Source organism: Bos grunniens, chromosome 18 (genome assembly GCF_055505025.1).
Source record: "Bos grunniens cultivar Pamir isolate PY7600 chromosome 18, Bosgru_T2T1.0, whole genome shotgun sequence".
In the NCBI taxonomy this organism is placed as follows: domain Eukaryota; kingdom Metazoa; phylum Chordata; class Mammalia; order Artiodactyla; family Bovidae; genus Bos; species Bos grunniens.
Window position 1 is genome coordinate 45,005,042 of NC_141182.1, and position 16,223 is coordinate 45,021,264.

At 38.4% G+C, this 16,223-nt stretch overlaps 1 protein-coding gene across 2 annotated transcripts in view; it reads left to right on the plus strand.

The window, feature by feature from the left end:
- The window catches only part of UBA2 (ubiquitin like modifier activating enzyme 2), a 30,635-nt gene that overhangs the window by 13,517 nt on the left and 895 nt on the right, over positions 1-16,223 (plus strand). Inside the window, exons 9-17 of one of the 2 annotated variants that reach the window (XR_015145759.1) lie at positions 2,554-2,653; positions 3,562-3,728; positions 5,655-5,748; positions 5,854-5,966; positions 8,305-8,460; positions 10,040-10,136; positions 12,843-12,948; positions 14,433-14,569; positions 15,830-15,891. Coding sequence is in view for 1 of the 2 variants with exons in the window: in XM_086351783.1 (XP_086207909.1) it covers positions 2,554-2,653; positions 3,562-3,728; positions 5,655-5,748; positions 5,854-5,966; positions 8,305-8,460; positions 10,040-10,136; positions 12,843-12,948; positions 14,433-14,569 (970 nt within the window). In the remaining variant the exon portion in view is untranslated. The remainder of the gene's footprint in view (positions 1-2,553; positions 2,654-3,561; positions 3,729-5,654; positions 5,749-5,853; positions 5,967-8,304; positions 8,461-10,039; positions 10,137-12,842; positions 12,949-14,432; positions 14,570-15,829; positions 15,892-16,223) is intronic. The other variant, XM_086351783.1, reaches the window with a different exon arrangement.

The window sequence follows — 16,223 nt, forward strand, 5'->3', positions numbered from 1 at the left end:
GTAAAGAATCTGCCTGCCAATGCAGTAGACATGAGTTTGATCCCTGGACTGGGAAGATCCCCGGGAGAAGGAAATGGTAACCCACTCCAGTATTATTGACTGAGAAATCCCATGGACAGAGGAGCCTGGTGGGCTACAGTCCATGGGGTTGCAAAGAGTCGAACACCACTGGGTACACACAGAGAACACAGCATTGTCTTAGTGAATTCATTGTGATGTAGTTGGGATAAACCGATTTGAAATTTTAACATGAATACTAAATCAGTATAGCATCTTTATAGAAGATAAAAACAGCGGCTTATTTATGCACTCTTATCTTTCCTTCCCTCACTTTCACTGGTTTTCTTTATATAACTCACCTTTGGTTTCTCCTGTTCTCTTCTTTACATTCCTTTGCTGATTTTGATTATGCTTAAAATCAAATGTGCTTAACTCTGTTATGGATAGTGACAGTATTTTCTAAACTAGTGTCTATATACCTATTTCCATTCCAATTTGAGCAGTTGAACGCCAGAATAATCTGAAGTATGTCTCTAATCTGTTGTGCAACAGGTAACTTTAAGTATCTGCTGTGTGCCACACACTTAAAGTACAGAAGCTTTAACAGTGACGGAGACAGAAAATAGGGTCCCAGCTTTTTGTAGGGGAGAGAACTCAGAGTCTAGAAGGGAAGTCAAACATTGAACAAGCAGTTTTGAGTTCAGGGTGTAATGAGATTAAGTTCAAATGTATTGGAACCTGTAATAATAAGTAGACTTAACCCTCCTTGTTATTAAACATTATTACTGACTGGAATGAGGGTCCAGAAGAGGCTGTCCAGAGGAAATGACATTTCAACTCCAGATTTCAACGAGTAAGGGTGGGGATGAGAATGCAGCATGTAGAAAGTCAGTCTCAGGTTGAAGAACTGAAATAATTCCCATTAAAAGGGAGAGTGGAAGGAGGACTGTAAAGGTAAGCTGAGACTCTATCTGGCAGGATTTTCTAGGTCATGATAAGGATATTACACCAAGACAGTGGGAATCCATTGAAGGGTAGTCTGTAGGGTCAGTATAAGGTATAGGAAATATGCAGTGCACTCTTGTAGGACCTGGTGTTCCTCTTGTAACCAGTATGGGACAGTGCCTTCTGCAGTAATTGGAAGTAGAACCCATCTGCAATCCCATTGGAGTGTGGATTATCCATTTTATACAAACTGAACTTTGTATAACATGAGAAACCAAGAATACTTCCCGGTTTCCTGCTGGGCAGCAGGTGAATAGTGGTGCCATCTCTGAGGTAGGTGGGGAAACAGATGTGTGCATAGGGATCGGGGGAGTGTGGAAGGTGATAGACTTTGAGACTTCCTCTATGGAACGTGAGCGAGATGACACATGGTTCTGTGGGTAGTTAACCAGTTTAGAGATTTGGTTGAGTTAGGTTTATAGAACGAGACAGAGTGTGAAGATCTTAGTATTTAATAATTGAACAGAAAAGGCTGTGGAGCTGGTGTTTGGAAATCCATGCTAATTCCCCATTGCCTGGCAGGCTTTACAGCCAAGCACTAAGGTTCCTCTATAAAATGTCTCTAGCCAAATTTGTTACCCAAATCATACAGGACCCCTCATTTCCTTCCCTTTGTACGCATTTCAGATGTTACCAACTCTGTCCCTGTTCCTCAGGTAGAACAGAATAACTTAACAGTACTCAGAGGTCTGTGATTTTCACACTAAATTGTACTATTATTTGTATATTTGGCTGGTTTTCCAAAGATTAAGGATGTTTGATAGATACTCAGTTGAGTGTATTTTGATAGAAATAGTTCTAACTTTTAGCCATATCTAAATTCATATCTGGTTTATACAAAAAATGTGTGGAATAAATCAATAAGAAATACAGCTAAGGAAAATGTAAAACTATTAAAATCATCTGAAATTCTACCACATAGAAAGTGTGATTCGTGTGATAGTCTCAATCTATATGTGGTAATCTTTGGTTTTAGTTTTGAAATAGGAATTGTTTTGTGTGTTTGAGGTTCTTTGTGGGGGACTGGGGAGGCACATTTCAGAGGTGTTGCAGGTGGTTCTTAATTTCTGTTTGAGCACTTGTAAAATGTGTATGCTTTATTGGAAGTACCCACAAACTTGAAGATGTTGCTAACTGGTACCTGTAGGCTCACTTCTTGTGGAGTTGGTGTGTAGTTACTTAGTCCCTTGAATGGTATGATTGCGATTGCAGCTGATCTGAGGAGCCAGTATGGGGAAGTGATTTGGGAGGACGGGGTCAATCAGCACAGTTCAGAGCTCCCTTGCTCTGCTTTTCTCAGCATCTCTGATTTTAACCGTTTCAAGTGTAAGCGTTGTGTGTAAAATTTCTTTTTACACAAAGATTTTAGGTGTGCACCTCCCCCCTACCCCCCGCCTTGAGAATTGTTAATCTACTGTTATATAGCATGTCCTCAGATCTTTAAATCAGATTTTATAATGTGAAGTCAGCAGGGTAATTTTGTTATATTTTTATCAGGATAGGGACAGTAGGGTTCGTGGAATTTATCTTTCTTCCTTTCTGTCTTAGCTTTTTAAAGATGATATCAGATATCTGTTGACGATGGACAAACTATGGCGGAAAAGGAAACCTCCAGTTCCATTGGATTGGGCTGAAGTGCAAAGTCAAGGTGAAGGGTACATTTTTCTCTTTGGGATTCCTAAGTTGGAAATTCTCTCACCTGAAGTCTTTAAATAGCCTTGTTATTTCTTGGTATACAGTGGTGTACACCCATGCTAAGAAATTGAAATAGTTCAGAAAAGTATGAAGAAGGAAAATCACTGGATACCTCATCACCTGGAGAAATAATTACTACGAACGTTTTAAGGCTGTCTTGGTGATAACTACACAGAGACACAGGCAGTTGTGTGGTTACTTTACGTAAATGGAATCATACTATTTACATACTCTGACTTGCTGTTCTCAGTCTTTTTTAACCTAGTCCCTTATCAGTTAACATTTAATTATTTCATATTCTCCCGGATGTAAAGTGTTGTTCCTTAAACTTTGGGACATATTTGTAGCTTTGAGTGAGGAAAAACTAATGTAGTAGTGGTTGCTTCCTTACCCCTCTCTTCAACACATTGTGTCTCAACTTGCTTTGCACAGCAGTGTTTAGCATATTGAAATTTAAAAGGCCCCAGGAGATTTAGGGTGTCAGTTTGAAGCAGTTTCCTGTAGTTATCTACAGTAACAAATACTTCTTTTATGGCTCAGTTCTAGTATTGCTGTGGTAGCTTCCACTTATTGATACTGTATTCTGGGCATAATGCTTATTACCTTGTCTATGTTGTATTCTTGAATCCTCCAGTAATCTGTGAAATTCTGAGAGTCTCACACCTTTCCCATGTCAATATTGACCATTTTCTTGCTTAATTTTGCATAATATTGACCAATTTCTTACAAATGTATGCATAATTGTATCATAGTGATAATTAATGAAATTTGTTTCATATAATTTTTTTATTGTCAGGCATTGAATGTTAAACTGAGTAAAGGAAAGATGTTAGGAGTAAATTTCTAATACTTCTTTTCCAGGAGAAGAAACCAGTGCATCAGATCAACAAAACGAACCCCAGTTAGGTCTGAAAGACCAGCAGGTTCTAGATGTCAAGAGCTATGCATGTCTTTTTTCAAAGAGCATTGAGACTTTGAGAGTTCATTTAGCAGAAAAGGGGGATGGAGCTGAGCTCATATGGGACAAGGTTTGTGTCGAAAATGTGTGGCAGTTACTTGTATATCAAATGTGTGTTTTAGTTCTTGAGCTATATCAGAACCTAGTAATGTTGGGATATTGTTTTTATTCTACCAGATTTTGAGGACATTGATTTTGTTTTGATGTTTTCACCTCTAATTACTACATTGAACTATGAATTTTCTGTATGTGAATTTAAGCAATATCATAAAACCTCATTTTAGATTCTCATATGTTCATAGTTTGTAACTGTTGACTAGAAAAATAATGTGACTTTACTGTGGTAAAATATTTCTCTGATTTAAGAAAATAGCTTTAAGAGAGCTTCTTACGTAATAGAGATTTATTAATAGAAGTCATAATACCCTTTTGGAGACAACAGCTCATGGGCCTTATTTGGCCTTGAAAGTAATAAAATTGCCTTACTATTGAAATAGTTAATAATGCTTTGAGTTCTGAGAGACTTATCAGTACAATAAGGATATGTACTTATTTTTACAAGTTAAAACAATATTTAATAGATCTTGCAGTTAAATGTTACATTTTGGGATTTAGTGAATTAATTTTACTTGTTTTTAATTGTACTCAATACTTTCTGTGACTATAAGTGATTAATCTGCTAAAGTTTGTATGTTCAGATTTTGGTAAAGATTTGCCATTAATTTCAAAGTAAGGAGAAAAGTTTGATCAGTTTTAGAGAACTAAGATAACTTTTAGAGAAGGAAATGGCAACCCACTCCAGTATTCTTGCCTGGAGAATCCCTTGGACAGAAGAGTCTGGTGGGCTGCAGTCCATGGTGTTGCAAAGAGTTGGACACAACTGAGCACAAGATAGCTTTATATGTGCAAATTTTGAAATGGGGGTTGAATCAGACATCTGAAATAAAGCTGGTAAATTTAGATTTTGGAGAGTTGCAAACATTAGTCTTTAAGTTTTGTGTGCTGTAAGGGATCAGTATTAAAACTTTTTTTCATTGTATTTTTATAACTGGTGTAGTAGGTTTTCATCTGTATACAGGGACTCAATAACAAAACTTGGAACTGCAAATTGTTACTCTCTGTGAGTAAGATCTGTAACTAATGGATGTGATAAGCCAGCTGCCTGGGGAAGTACCTGATGGACCCTGTTTTGGGTACTCTTAAGTAATCATTCTTATCCTCGCCACAGCCTTACAAGATGTTTATATAATTTTCCCCATTTAACACATTAAGCAATTTGGGGTCGGGGATTTATTTGCCTGTGGTTACTCAGCCAGCCAGATAAGTATGTGAAGAACCCACATCCTATCAGTGCTTTTTCTTTCATACTTGGGCGTTTCTGCATTATGGGCTAGGATAGTTTTTCTCAGTTCAAAGCACGAAACTTTGGTGAAATCGAATTAGAGTAGGATATATGCTTAGAAATAATGGCAATTGTAAAGGGAAAACTCTGTCCTGCCACATCTGAAAAGAATCAGCCAATATAGGAGTGCAGTGTTTGTGAAGGGAGTTTGGAGAAAGCAAGCAAAAAGAGGTATTCTAGGTATTTCTGAGGCTTTAATGAAGTAGCTTTCTTAAACCAGTCTGTATCTTCATCCCTGAGTTCTGTACTCATCAGACAAGCTTATTGACGATATGGACCCAGGGAAGGTTTGCCACCATCAGTAAATAGAATTGGTGTTCTGATCTGTGTACTCTCTGTCTCCAGTGCATTTGTGGACGCAGGAGTGAATTCCTAAAACCTGTTGGCTCTTGGCAGGCCACATTCCTGTATCCCTGGAGCTGATGATCCCAAGCAAGCCCTTGTTCACTTCTCATCCAGACCAGCCTTTCCCTGGAGGCCATCTCTTGTTCTAGATGACGTGTTAGAAACTTGTGAAGTGCTGTTCTGAAAGCAGTACTAGCCAAATTAGTAAATTTGTGGGGAGATTTGTTAAATTGTTTAAATTATTGACAGGACGACCCATCTGCAATGGATTTTGTCACCTCTGCTGCAAATCTCAGGATGCATATTTTCAGTATGAATATGAAAAGCAGATTCGATATCAAATGTAAGTTGTTTGTACTTCAGTTGTGTCCTCTAAATTCTAAGTTTCTTTTTTTGTTTTTTGTTTTTTGTTTTTTTAACAGCTAAACTTTTTTTTTTTTTCTTCCAGCAATGGCAGGGAACATTATTCCTGCTATCGCTACTACTAATGCAGTGATTGCTGGGTTGATAGTATTGGAAGGATTGAAGATTTTATCAGGAAAAATAGACCAGTGTAGAACAGTGAGTGTTTCTATTTGCAATTTTAAAATTAAAACAATAACATTTGGTTTAAAACAATGGAAAAGTAATTGTTCAAGTTACCTTGTGAGTTGCATGTTTAAGTAAGGTTCCTGGAAGTTACAAAAAGGAACACACATTTGCTTCTCTTATTTTTGTCTAAAATGGAAGCAGAAGCTAGTTTGCTCTAACATTTCTAGTTTTACTGAATTCTTACAACTCATTCTGTGGGTCCTTTGTATTAACTTTTCTTCACTTTCCAATTCTAAGAGTATTTTGGTTTTAAAATTCTGTTTGGTCACTTTATAGTACTCTGTTCTTCAGGCATTTTTGTCAGTCTCCCTTTTTATTTTAAAGTTTATGTTATTATAACTTTGTTATTTTTGGTTGTTTTAATGCCTGAAATCTTTATGGATGAGCTTATGTCATTTCTGTTAGATCTCTCTCATAGTGTTTGTTTGCTTATGTGATATGTGTATATATATATATATTTTTTTTTAAAACAATTATATTTGTTAACACTGTATCTGTGGTAATTCTTTAAGGACCCATTGAAGGTGTATTTCTTCAAAGAGGATTTGTGTTTGTTTATATCTGGGTGCCTGGGATTCTACCAACCTGAGACCACTTTCACATTCTCAGTTTTAGTTTCTTAGCCCACATATATATTCAGACAGCAAATCTGCATGAACCCTATCTTACTGTAATGAATTATAAAGGAAGATATTCTTCCCTCACGAAGCACCAAGGTTGAGATTTCTTGCTATTTCTGCAAGGAAGAAATTTTTCTCCTCTTTTTTTATCCTCCCCTTTATGTGAACATCTCCTATCATGAGTTTCCTGCATTAGTAGTGGTTGGACTGGGTTTATCTTTTAAGAATAAAGCCACTTGAATATTCCCTTTGGATTCCTGTTTTCTTTCTGAATTGAATTTGCATGTCTGAAGATACTTTGCCTTCATACCACTGAGGATTTAAAAAACTTCCTAAAAATATTGGAGCCAATATTTTGCTATTGTTTTAGGTTCTCCTTTTTGCAGTAATGTTAAAATAAAAGGACCAGTTTACTTCCAGAAATGTCTTTTAAAAACAAAAGCAAAAAACCTAGTCTAGTCTATGATGGTACTCTTAACTTTTCAGTGTCATTATTAATGCATTCTTAAAATACTTTTTATTGTTTCCATGAAATTTCAGGGTAAGGGAATGTGGAATCATAATGCCAGTCTGACATCTTGGTTCAGCTGTTTAAATTATTTTGGCTATCATGTTTTTAATTTCTGAGAACTATATTTTTTTATGTCTTATCTTTTTATAGCAGCCTGAACAAGTGTCTTACTTTGTCCTGTAACATTTTTCTTATTTCTTTACTTGCTCATCTCTGTTCCTGTCTTGAGCTAATGATACCCATATGTCTGGGCTTCCTTTGTTCCCATTTATAAATGAATCTCAGGATAGGTTAAAAGAAGTGTTAGCCTGAATATTAGTAGTGTTAGCAGTTGTTTTTATTACTGTCGATTTCTCTTAGCGGAGTTACCCTCCCAGTGAAGATCAACCATTGTCCCCTATTCCAGCCCTGGCAGTACAAGTGTATATTCATTGTGGGGAGAGGCTATAGGAGGCCTCTGCCTAGCACTTAATGCTTGTCAAGGGATTTACTTCTTTAAGTTGGGGGGAATTGATAGGGTTCTTCTTCAGAGATTATTCATCTTAACAGATACCATACTACATGGTAGTTCCACAGTAAGAATTTGTGTATTAGCGTCCGGTGTTCTCTTGACAGTTGTAACTTCAGTGCAGTTTGTTTTTTATTTCCCTTGGTTCATGTAATTTTTTTTTTTTGGTTTGGGTATTATGAAAATGGTAATAGTGCCAGACATACATTATTTTTCCTTTAGTTATGTGAATGTTAATATCACAGTCATCAGAAAATTAGAAAAGAAATGCAGCTCAATTTGGTCCTTGTATCTGTGCAAACATTAGAGAAATTAGTGCACTGGTCTTGTTAGAAATTGACTTAAAGTTGATAAGAATAACCACTAGGAAGGCACTCCAAACTGATTCAATGATGATACCACAGACAAGTATGGTTTGGCCCTTATTCATGCTAAGTTAGTTTGCAGAATAGTCTAGTTTTCAGTACAACAAGATTTCAGTAAGCTCAGCCTTATTTACAAGGTGGCTAATTTGAAAAGGTTGGGGAAAAAGTCAGCCTTTTAAGGTCTTGATTTTCCTTATCCTTTGCCATCTGGAAGGGAATATTTAAGTGAATGTTCTATGGTATATAAAATTATAACTCAGATTCCTGATTTCTACTTGTGGTTTTTTTTTTTTTTCCGCCAAAGATTTTTTTGAATAAACAACCAAACCCAAGAAAGAAGCTTCTTGTGCCTTGTGCACTGGATGCTCCCAATCCTAACTGTTACGTATGTGCCAGCAAGCCAGAGGTGACTGTGCGGCTGAATGTTCATAAAGTGACGGTTCTCACCTTACAAGATAAGGTAAGTGCAGAGCCTGGTTCTCTTCCACAGGGTTACTCTTTGTAAGAAAAAAACAAGTCCCCTTTTGCCTTTTACAGTGTACTGTGATAAACTAAAAGCCAGATAATTACCCTGAATACTGAGGTGCGTTCCTTTGCCATCTGTGTCCTGTTGACTTTTCTCTCTGTGGTTCCAGAATGTGTGTTTCACATCCCAGAGAGGAATAGGTACATTTGGCTAGAATGTGGACCACAGGTGGCACACAGATAGGTAGCATAGTATCTTCACAAGAAAATTCTGTGTTCCTTAGGTTTCTAGTAATGGTGTATTAAGCTAGTCCCTGAGGCGATGCATTGTTAGCACACCTGGATTCACCTGTAGAGCTTTGGTGTGAGAGATGGACGGTTAAGGTATGGTTTGGTCCTATAGCCTGGTCCTTCAGTTCCTCCTAGTATTTTTTTTTTTTAAATTAGGAAAGAGCAAGTGACCTGAATGGGTGTCACTTCTCACTTTGGAAATCACTTCACATAGTTCCTCTGATTGTGTACATTGTGATGTTTCATGTTTATATGCCTCCCGACATGAAGGACTACACTTTGTGGCCCTCAAGGCTGCTTGAGAATGAATGGCCTTTCTCCCAGAACTGGTTACATTGGACAGGTTGATTTGAACTTATGTTTTGGATGGAGAAGGAGCTGAACTTGATATGTTGGCCAGCAGAGGGTGGTTGCCCCTTGTTCTTTCTTAGGAAAGAAATGATTATAATTGGTATCTACTCATTCTTGAGCTAAAGGTAATTCCACATATTTGGAGTGTAATTGGACCTTTAGAGAGTTATCTGTTGTTTGGTTTTTTGGCTGGTTTGTTTGTTTAGGATCAGGTAAGATTTAATAGTATTAATCACTCCTGATCCATCTTGGAATTTGCGAAGGGGATATGGAACTTGGGAAGAGATGGAGCTTGGGAAGGGGAAAACTATTTATCAGAGAATCAGATTGATGAGAAGTTTTTCATCTATAAAACATCTTCCAGTATGGAGTTGTAATAGAGACTAAGATAAAATATGTCAAGTGTCTAGCTTAGTACCTAATCTGCTGGGAAGGACAAAATACCAAGAGCCAGCCAAGAGTTCTTAGTCCCCATCTGGAGGAAGTGTTACCTGATCTTCATCAGTGGTCAAACATGGGATAGAACGTGCTGCTGCAGTTAAGTTGCTTCGATCGTGACCAACTCTATGTGACCCCATAGATGACAGCCCACCCGGCTCCCCCGTCCCTGGGATTCTCCAGGCAAGAACACTGGAGTGGGTTGCCATTTCCTTCTCCAATGCATGAAAGTAAAAAGTAAAAGTGAAGTCGCTCAGTTGTGTCCGACTCTTAGCGACCCCATGGACTGCAGCCTACCAGGCTCCTCCATCCATGGGATTTTCCAGGCAAGAGTACTGGAGTTGGGTGCCATTGCCTTCTCCAGATAGAACGTGGGCATGAGGTAATTGGGTGAATTCCAGTGGAAGGAGAGAGTTAAGAGCCTTTATAAGAAGTCTAGGCTATTTGTGGTCTTTAATTCCATATGTTAACATTTTGAATTTTTTTCCTTATAGATTGTGAAAGAAAAATTTGCTATGGTAGCACCAGATGTCCAAATTGAAGATGGAAAAGGAACAATCCTAATATCTTCAGAAGAGGGAGAGACAGAAGGTATTATACATTGCCTTGTTCCCTCACCCTCACCCTGAGTGAAGGGGTGCACGTTAGTTTTTCCATTTACTGTTTACAGTACTGAGGATCACAGTGGTCAATCTGAATGGACTTTGAAGTTCCCATACCTCATCTGTCTTGTTGGAGAGTGTCAGGATTCTTTTTGGCTATAGTTTCTTGCCCAGAAATTTGGGGATATTGGGTCGTAAGTAATTGGAGGTCGTGCTTTGGCTGGCTAGTAGTCTGTTTTTTATTAAAATTCTAGTTAAATATGGTTTCACCAAAAAGAAAAAATGACTAAATGTCCTCCCATTAGTTCTAGCCAGCTCTTTTAAAGGCTAGGACCTTAAAAATGGAAACTGGTCTAGAATCTAAGTGGCTTAAATGTGACCCTTTACCACAGAATACATGCGCTGTTGAGGGTGAGAGAGCATTTATTCCGAGCCTTTGAAATGCTGTATTATAGGAATAGTCATAGATATTTGTAATTCAAGGATAAATAAGATAATAGTCCCTGGCTATTTCACAGCCTAGAAGGAGATGAGAGATTAGCAACAAGTAGATTTAGTGTCATCTAAGAAATACTGTAGAGGGAAGGTGTACAAAGTTTGAATGAAGTTTTGTAAAGGGAAGGTTAACAGGGCAAGGGGGCATATCACAGGAGAGAGGACTCCTGGGCCAATTCTTGATGAAGAACTGAGAGGGGAGAGTCTGCAATTGGGCAGAATGAACAGCATCTGCAAAGGCGTGCACTTATAAAGCACTATAAAGGGCTTTAGGAATGACCAGCTGTTGTGTTTCCTGGAAGGTAGGGTGCTGTGGGGTTGGCAGCAGTGGTGCAGCTTGAGGATTTTGTGTGTCATGTGTGTAGTATATGGGTGTGTGTATCTTTCCCCCCGCCGATTCCCTGCTCCCTCTAGGGTTTAAGCAGGGTCGTAATGTGTAATCTGCAGAAGAGTAAGGCAAGGATGTGACAGTGGAGGTGGGGAGCCAGTTAGAAAAAAACTGAGGGAAGTGAGGGATTTTTACTAACGCAAAAGCAAATGACAGTTTTGAGATTTGCAGAGTCTGAATGTAGAGCACTGGTGAGGAAGAGTAGCATTGTTAGGCTTGGACAGAACTATTGCCAAGACTCAGGCTTCAGAAGTGATGCTAATTCACCTGGATAGAATTGCTCAGAGACTGTTTCCCTTTTGAACATGTTGGGCTGTGGAATTTGAGTGAGTGTGAAAGAGCTTGGAAATGGAAGTCTGGGTAGGAATTAACTGGTCTGCAGAGACATTCCAGGTAGACCGAAAAGGTAAAAAGAAGAAGAAGAAGAAAAAGATAGTTGTGCTGTGCTTAGTTGCTCAGTCATGTCCGACTCTTTGTGACCCCATGGACTGTAGCCCACCATGCTCCTCTGTCCATGGATTCTTTAGGCAAGAATACTAGAATGGGGAGCCCTGCCCTCCTCCAGGGGATCTTTCCAACCCAGGAATCAAACTGGGATCTCCTGCATTGCAGGTAGATTCTTTACCAGCTGAGCTGCCAGGGAATCCATTGGATTATGTAGAAAACAACATAAGTTTTAAAATTATAAGCAAAATTTAAGAATTTAAAATACATTTTACTTTGTTTGTGCCAGGCACTGTGGCTATACAGATTCTATACAGTCCGTAGGCAAGAGCAAATTCTCAGTAAAGCAGACTGACTGTTGTGAGGAGACAGTGTAAATTGGGAGCTAAATGAGGAGGCGGTTTTGTAAATGAAACTTGAGCATTTGAACATGCAGGAGAGAAAGGATGGTTAAAGGCAGGAAGGCCCTGGAATAGGTAGGAGGAGATGGTAACACCAAAAGTTTGATTGGAGAGTTTATTCTTCACTGGAATATTTATAATCCATGTAGCAAAGGCTTACTGAGTGCTAGTGGATGCTTGGCATCATGTGCTCCATCCTGGGGCTATTCAGATTTAGCAGAAATGACATGGAAGAGAGAATTGAGTCGGAGTGATTAGTTTTGGGGGACCTCTCTGGCTGTCCATTGAGAAATGCAGAAAATTTATGTTGAAAAAACTATTGAAATAAAAGTTTACAATTCAATAACTGAATTGTAAAATTGGCTGATGGTTGATATTGTGGATAGCCTTTTTAGAAATAGTATATTTTGAACAATTCTAAAAGTTGTCATTGACTGCTGTAGGATTCCATATTAATTTGGTTTCAAAGGGAGAAGTTTCTCAGAACTTCTCAGTTTAGTTTCCTTGAAGTTTTGGTAGTTGAGTTTTCAGGGCTGAGTTCCTAAGTGCCTGATGTTTTAGTGAACTAGATTACTAGGGCCATCACACCCAAACACACAGGGAAGTGACATAAATAATACATTTTATCCTAGTTCCAGAGGCTAGAAGTCTTAATGAAAGGGTCCAGCGACGATGTTGGAGGGGTGGTTGACGGGTTTGGTTTCTCCTGAGGCCCCTGTCCTTGGCTTCTTCTAAGGATACCAGTTAGATTGGATTAGGGTCCACCCCAACAGCCTCATTTTAACTTAACGCCTCTTTAAAAAAAAGTACTGTCTCCAAGTACAGTCACATTCTGAGACATTTCAGCATGTGAATTTTGGGGAGATACAATTCAGCTTATAGCAGGGGGTTTATCTTGTAAAAACTAAGGTTGACTGCTTCATGGAGATATAACTAAAGCATCTAAATTTCTTTAAAAATTTTTTAGCTAATAATCACAAGAAATTGTCAGAATTTGGAATTAGAAATGGGAGCCGACTTCAAGCAGATGACTTCCTTCAGGACTACACTTTATTGATCAACATCCTTCATAGGTAGGAACTGTTAATATTTTAAGTGTAAGAAGTTATTTGAATATATAAACTTAAAATTGGAGAGAAAATGTTTTCTTACCCTTAAATCCTACTTTTCATTTGAAACTGCACCATATATATGCTCAAGTTGGCCATTAAGTTCCCTGAGGTTTGACCTACAGAAAAATCTGAGAATCCAGAAAGAAATGTTTGAGGGTAACTCATCAATAGTAGCTGATCAGAAAGACCTAGAGAGGGTAGAAATGCAGGTGTGTGAATAGTTATAATCAGGGGTACATTCCTTTTCATAGTTGAACTGAATAGAAAATTTGGAAGGAAGAAATATCTCTCCCCTAAAACAAATGTTTCATTGTGATCTGGAACAGTAACAAGAGAGCATTAAAAATTACCATATATAGATTCCTGAGTCACATTTTTTTTCTTTTTACTTTATTTTATATCCTGCCCACTTTATTTTAAAAAGTATCCATACTGCTTGTATTACAGGATATTTGTACATATGTAGCATAGCGTAAATACAGATGGTTCTCCATTGGTGTGCTTATCTGTTGAACAAGGTTGGTTCATGCTCATTGATACCTCTAAGCTGTACCCTGGCTCATTTCTTCAGGTTATATCTAACAGATGTGTTTTGCCAGTGTTGCCATCTATACCCAAATGTACGGAACTTGTATAATTGTTCAAGAGTATTACATTATATATACTTAGTTTATAAAAAGCAGGAAAGGGCAGGAAAAACTGAATGTGAGTTATTAATAATAGTATAAAATGAGACAGGTGAGTCAGAGATAGGTCTTGCTGGGGGGTGATCTCTGGCCCCAATTACACACCAGTTGGATGTCAGTGGTGTGCTTGTGTTCAGTTGTGGAAGGACATGTACAATGAAATGGAAATATATCAGTTGATGTCTAAAAGAGGAGGCATAATTAGGGTCTTTTTTATCATATCTTTTAGCTCTCTGTGAACAGAACCCCCCTTATAATATGTAAGTCTTTTGTTTGACTTTCATGCGTTAAATTTTTGTACATGTTTTTGGGAACTCATTACAAAAGCAGAGTGCTGCCTGTGAAGATGGAGGAAAATCGAGAAGCTGTGTAACTCTGCCCCCAAACACTAAATTACTCTGGTTATGATCAGAAGAGCATGTATAGAATCTTTTCATATAGCTGAAGAAAAAATGCCTAAGAATTACACCAGGCCTCACAATTTTTGACTCAAGTTTTCTGCATTAGGTATAAAAGTTAAAATTTTTTTCCCTGAATTGAAAGGACAGTGTTATTGACCATTTGAATTGAGCTTCCAATACATAAAAATCTATGATGTAGTCTTTTTTTTTAACTCTTTGAAAATCAGAAGCCAAATAAAAGGTGTGTATGTAGTATACACATTTTGAGGTTTGAGGACAATTTCTCTTTGGTGCGCCTTTGCTTTTGTAAATAGTCATAGCAGTGGTTCAGTGTTATAGTACGTGATTCTTCTTACAGTGAAGACCTAGGAAAGGATGTTGAATTTGAAGTTGTTGGTGATGCCCCAGAAAAAGTGGGGCCCAAGCAAGCTGAAGATGCTGCCAAAAGCATAACCAATGGCAGCGACGATGGAGCTCAGCCTTCCACATCCACAGGTGAGTCACAGCCCCAGCCAGCAGTCACCCACCAAGCAGGACTATTTACAACAAACTGATTGTCTTATGAACATTGACCATAAAATAGAACTACTCACAGGACTACTAAAGGTGTGTGTTGGTTCGGCATTGTTTTAATGGAACTTTGAACGTATAACCCATGAAGATATTTAAGACTGGGTAAAATTTTTATAGAAAATAGATACATTTTATTTTTACAACTGGAAATGTCAGTGTACTAGTGCATAAAGATGGTTCATTCTGAGTAGTACTACTTTGGGATTTTATATGCATGTTTTTGCGGACAGTGAATCAGTGCATCTGACTATTTTGAGTGAACAGATGCTTGGTAAGTACAGCATTTCAGTTTTCTCAGAACCAGTGACTTTGGTAGAGTGTATCAGAAGCTCTGTTTTTCCTGGGTTTTCAGTGTTGGTGCTTTACTGTACTCCAGTGTGAATGTTCACTACCTGCACCACCCCCCACCCCCCCAAACACACACACACACCTCTTGGTTCTTTAGTGTCAGGAAACCAAAAGTTACTCATTTTTTCCTTCTCTGTTTTCATTTCTTTGACCCTGTGTCTTTGGTATTCTTTGGAATATCAGTGCTTCTTTGGTTCTGATGTTCTCCGAGCATTGTGAAAATGAATTTAGAGATCGTCTAGAGCAGGGTTGCCCAACCTCTGGGCCATCAACCAGTATCCTGTTAGATCAGCAGTGGCACTAGATTTGAAATAAAGTGCACAATAAATGTAATGCACTTGAGTCATCTCCAAACCATCTCCCCACCCTCAATCCGTGGAAAAATTGTTTTCCATGAAGTTGGTTCCTGGTGGCAAAAAGGTTGAAGTCCAGACTGCTGGTCTAGAGTGTGTGGGCCATGGGTTCATGACCCTTCGCCCCTGCCCTCCACCCCCCACCTCCCCCCCGAAAAATAGAAAGGTTCATCATCCTATTTTGAGGAAAGGACTGGTAGTTTACAAAAATCATAATTTGCAGCGTGCATTTATTTTCCACTATGTGGCTAGGTTTTGGAGACTAGCAGTAAGGTAGGTACTGTGCCTTTGACTTAGTGGAATGTCGGGGGTGGGTGACACAATTCCAACCATAGTGTAAGTTAAGAGCATGCACTGTAGAGCCCCACTTCATGGGTTTTAATCGATCCCATCCTCTGCTACTACTGTGTGACCTTGGGCAAGTCTCTGTACCTCCGTTTCCTCTTCTGGAAAATGGATAATAATGTTATCTTCTTTATAGGGTGGTTGTGATGATTAAATGAGTTGTATATGCAAAGTGCTCAGAACAGTTCCTGGCACATTGTAAGTGCTATGTATATGTTGTTATTGTTGTTGTTTATTACTATTATCACTGCTACGAATATTAGGATACGCACCCTCCCCTTTTCTGTTGGAGAAATAGAAACAAGGAGCTGTAACAGTTCCTCTGAATTATATAATGCTTGTTAAAATTTTTTGTTTTGATTAGGAAAGAAATAGGTGCTTGTAACAAAACAGTGAAACAGTACAGAAATACGTAATGTATAAAGCAAGGGTTCCCTGAGGGTAGTCATTCTGAAGTTTGATGTATGTTAGAAGAGTAGTTTTTCATGTACATAAAATTGTAGTGAGCTTCTAGTCGCCCCCCACTTTTA